At 31.0% G+C, this 3617-nt stretch overlaps 1 protein-coding gene across 1 annotated transcript; it reads left to right on the top strand.

Moving 5' to 3' along the window:
* The first annotated feature begins 373 nt into the window (after window positions 1–373).
* Window positions 374–1104, top strand: LOC107460234 (plastocyanin). Its single transcript, XM_016078580.3, has one exon. It carries the CDS (start codon window positions 441–443, stop codon window positions 951–953), a length of 513 nt encoding a protein of 170 aa, XP_015934066.1. The 5' UTR covers window positions 374–440; the 3' UTR covers window positions 954–1104.
* The last annotated feature ends 2513 nt before the right edge of the window (window positions 1105–3617 follow it).

The raw sequence follows: 3617 nt of genomic DNA, 5'->3' as shown, positions 1-3617 counted from the left end.
ATAAATCAAATATAAAAATAATAATCTCATTCTTAAATATTATATTTTTAAAAATGATATTTTTAAAAATAAAAATTAATATTTAAATTATATCCATATAAATATCTGAACTATTCTAATAAGAATGTGGTTCAACATCACCATAAAATACGATTAGAATCTGATCCACGTATTCTAATATTTTGTGTGATAACATTCCATCTGACCAATAGCAGCAATCCTCATAAGATAACACAAGATACTAGAGCTCAGAATGCTTATGATCACGCCTACTCTCCATGTATATCACTCATTTTCCAACGCATCTCAACCACACAAACACCAATCTACACTTCCACCCAATCTTTAATGCTATAAAGTATAAAGAATCACCTCCCTTCGGTGCCTCTCATTTTAATCACTTATAATCTACCACAGACAGATAAGCTCAATCTTCAAACATGGCCACCGTCACTACCTCTGCAGCTGTTACCATTCCATCATTTACTGGCTTAAAGGCAGCTACAACAAACGCCACCGCTAAAGTTAGTACCGGAGCTAAGGTGTCAGGACCCCAGTTTCCAAGGCTCAGCGTGAAGGCATCGTTCAAGGACGTTGGAGTAGCTGTTGTGGCCACCGCTGCCAGCGCAGTGCTAGCAAACAATGCCATGGCCATTGAGGTCTTGCTCGGTGGTGATGATGGGTCTCTGGCTTTTATCCCAAAGGATTTCTCAGTTGCTGCTGGAGAGAAGATCGTGTTCAAGAACAATGCTGGTTTCCCACACAACATTGTGTTCGACGAGGATGAGATTCCCAGCGGAGTGGACGCATCGAAAATCTCAATGTCTGAAGAAGACTTACTCAATGGACCTGGTGAGGTTTACAGCGTTACTTTGAGTGAGAAAGGAACCTACTCTTTCTATTGTGCCCCTCACCAAGGAGCTGGTATGGTTGGAAAAGTCACTGTTAACTAGGTGCCTTCTTTAAGAGCCTTTCGTTTTTTATCTTGTGATTCTGTTAATTTTGTCCGTGTAGAAGAGCTTAATGAATGAATATTACTGTGAGATTCTATTGTATGAGATGAAACATTATTGAGATATTATGTAATACTCTGTTTACTTCTCATTTGCCGTTTAAAAAATTGTTTCTTTCTCAAGTCAACCAAACTTTAAAGTTTAAACTAGTGGAATAGCTGGTCTTAGCACTGTGATGATTAAGTGGATCAATAGTAGGATACATGAAGTGTAAGTATAATAAGCATATATAAAATTTATTGAGAATGGATAACAATCTCTCACACACACACACACGTATATATATATATATGGTCATTGTATTCTATTAGTTGTGATTGGAAAGTATGGATTATTGAGCTTAGTTTACCCTTTTTTGCATATGAGAATTTGGTTTGATTGAAAAAGGGAATTAAACTAAGAAATTTTTAACTTTCTCAATCACAACATTGCATTTAGGATACGTCATATATCATATTTTATATTTTAATGTTTTTATATTATTTTTTAAGATAATTTAAATCAAAATTAAATTTTTATAATGATCATTAAAATAATAAACTTGAACCACAATCCAATTATAGTTGAAAGATTGTTGGAAAAAGTCTTAACTGACTTATGAGTATAGAAGAGAATATTCAAATCTTTGAAGATCCTTGATTGCCCCCTCCGTATCCGACATGCCAAACACATGGGCTATTTCTGGGTTGGTTCCAAGAGTGACCTAATTACCGAAAACAGAAATTGAAATTAGAATTTCATTCAAGAATTATTTTTTCAAGATGTTACAGACAAAATTTTCTCAGTTAAAATTCAGCAGAACAGGGACAAATTGCAATGGAATTTAATCAAATCCAAGCAATATCAGAATTGGCTATTTATTTCACCATCCGCCTCTGAAACTTTGTCCTAATTATATGCAGCAGAAAAAGTCGTGGATTGATCTATGAAATTTGAACTTGCCTCACAAAATTAAGCCATTTATCTGAAAAGCTCTCCATGGTTGGCTTTCAGTGCTTGCTCAGATTCACCACCGCAACCCATCTATATCACCAATATGCCCCTACTGTCATGAAGCAACAGAAACAATAACTCATTATTTGATCGATTGCTCTAGAATCAAAGAAGTATGGTCTCAGAGTTATCTTCGTGACTGTCTTCCCCCTTACAGCCCTAACGACTTTTGGACATGTTGGACTGCATGAACAGAGATGATTAATCCGTTGAAGAATACTGACCGTAATCCTCAATTGCTTGCTATCATTTGTTGGAATTGCTAGAAAGCTCGCAACCAGTTAATTTTTTAAGGTTCTACCTCAATCCCATCTGCCATTCTAGCAAGCTCTTTCAAGTTGCTCTGTGAAATACAAAGAACTCCGAGTTTAGATCCTCATCTCCATGAGGCAAACTCTTAGTTTCATTTAATTTGATTTATCATTCTTTCTTCTTTAAGTTTTTTCTTGATTTTTAAACCATGTACCGTTGGATGAATACCTTCAGTATATTATTTTAAAAAATCCCTATCTTTTATTATGCTGTCCTACTTTTGAACATCTTTGTATTTCATTGTTCAATAATTAATGAAATATAACCTACTGTCTTTAAAAAAAATCACAATCCAATTATAGTTACCACTTATTTTTAAGATATGATATTTTTAAATCAAATCATAGGTACTACAATAATTGCTATTGTTAACCACAATTTTATTATTCAAAGGTTCAAAGACTTTTCATATTGTATAATCTATCTACTTAATATATTAAAATTGGATTTTCCCTCAACTAATGGAAGTGAGGAGTCAATTCCTCATGAATCCATTTTTTCGCCAAAATAAATGTACTATTTTCTCTTCTAAATTTATTTTAGAAAAATATCTTTATTATAGTTATATTATAATTAACATTTAAGTAATAATGCATAATTATACTAATTTAGAAAAATATCTTTATTATAGTTATATAAAATCAATATTTAATGTATTATTAAACTACTTATCAATTATCAATTAAAAAAAATAAATTTATTTTAGAAAAACATCTTTATTATAATTATATTACAATATTACAATTAGTATTTAATGAATAATGCATAATTATACTAATTTAAGAAAATATCTTTATTATAATTATATAAAATTAATATTTAATGCATATATCTATTCTATCTATTCTATTATATAAAAATTAAATTTTTGCACTTAATGATAGAGACGACGTTACATGCTTCTGAGAGTGTTTTTCAATTTATTTCTTTTAACTCATTAAATACAAGTTATTACGATAAACTAACTATATTAACTAATTGATTTAATTAGATATTTAAATATCACATAATTTATTATAATTTATATCAATCAATTAATTGTAATTTACTATATTAATTATTTTAATTCATTAATTTATAAGCTACATAATAACACTACAAAAAATGGATATAAAATGGCATCAATATAATGGCGGTTATGTAAAACCGTGGTTATTTTCATAAAGTGAGGCGGTTTATGCAGCTGTCATAATTCGTTTGTAGAAAGTGGTAGTTTTTTGTGATTTAGGCGGTTTTAAACGCCATTACTTGCTCCTGCTTCACTGGTAAAAAGCCTATTCTATTTCACTAATAAAGGCT

The sequence above is a fragment of the Arachis duranensis genome, chromosome 8 (genome assembly GCF_000817695.3).
Source record: "Arachis duranensis cultivar V14167 chromosome 8, aradu.V14167.gnm2.J7QH, whole genome shotgun sequence".
In the NCBI taxonomy this organism is placed as follows: Eukaryota; Viridiplantae; Streptophyta; class Magnoliopsida; order Fabales; family Fabaceae; genus Arachis; species Arachis duranensis.
This window is presented reverse-complemented; position numbering and strand designations above follow the sequence as displayed.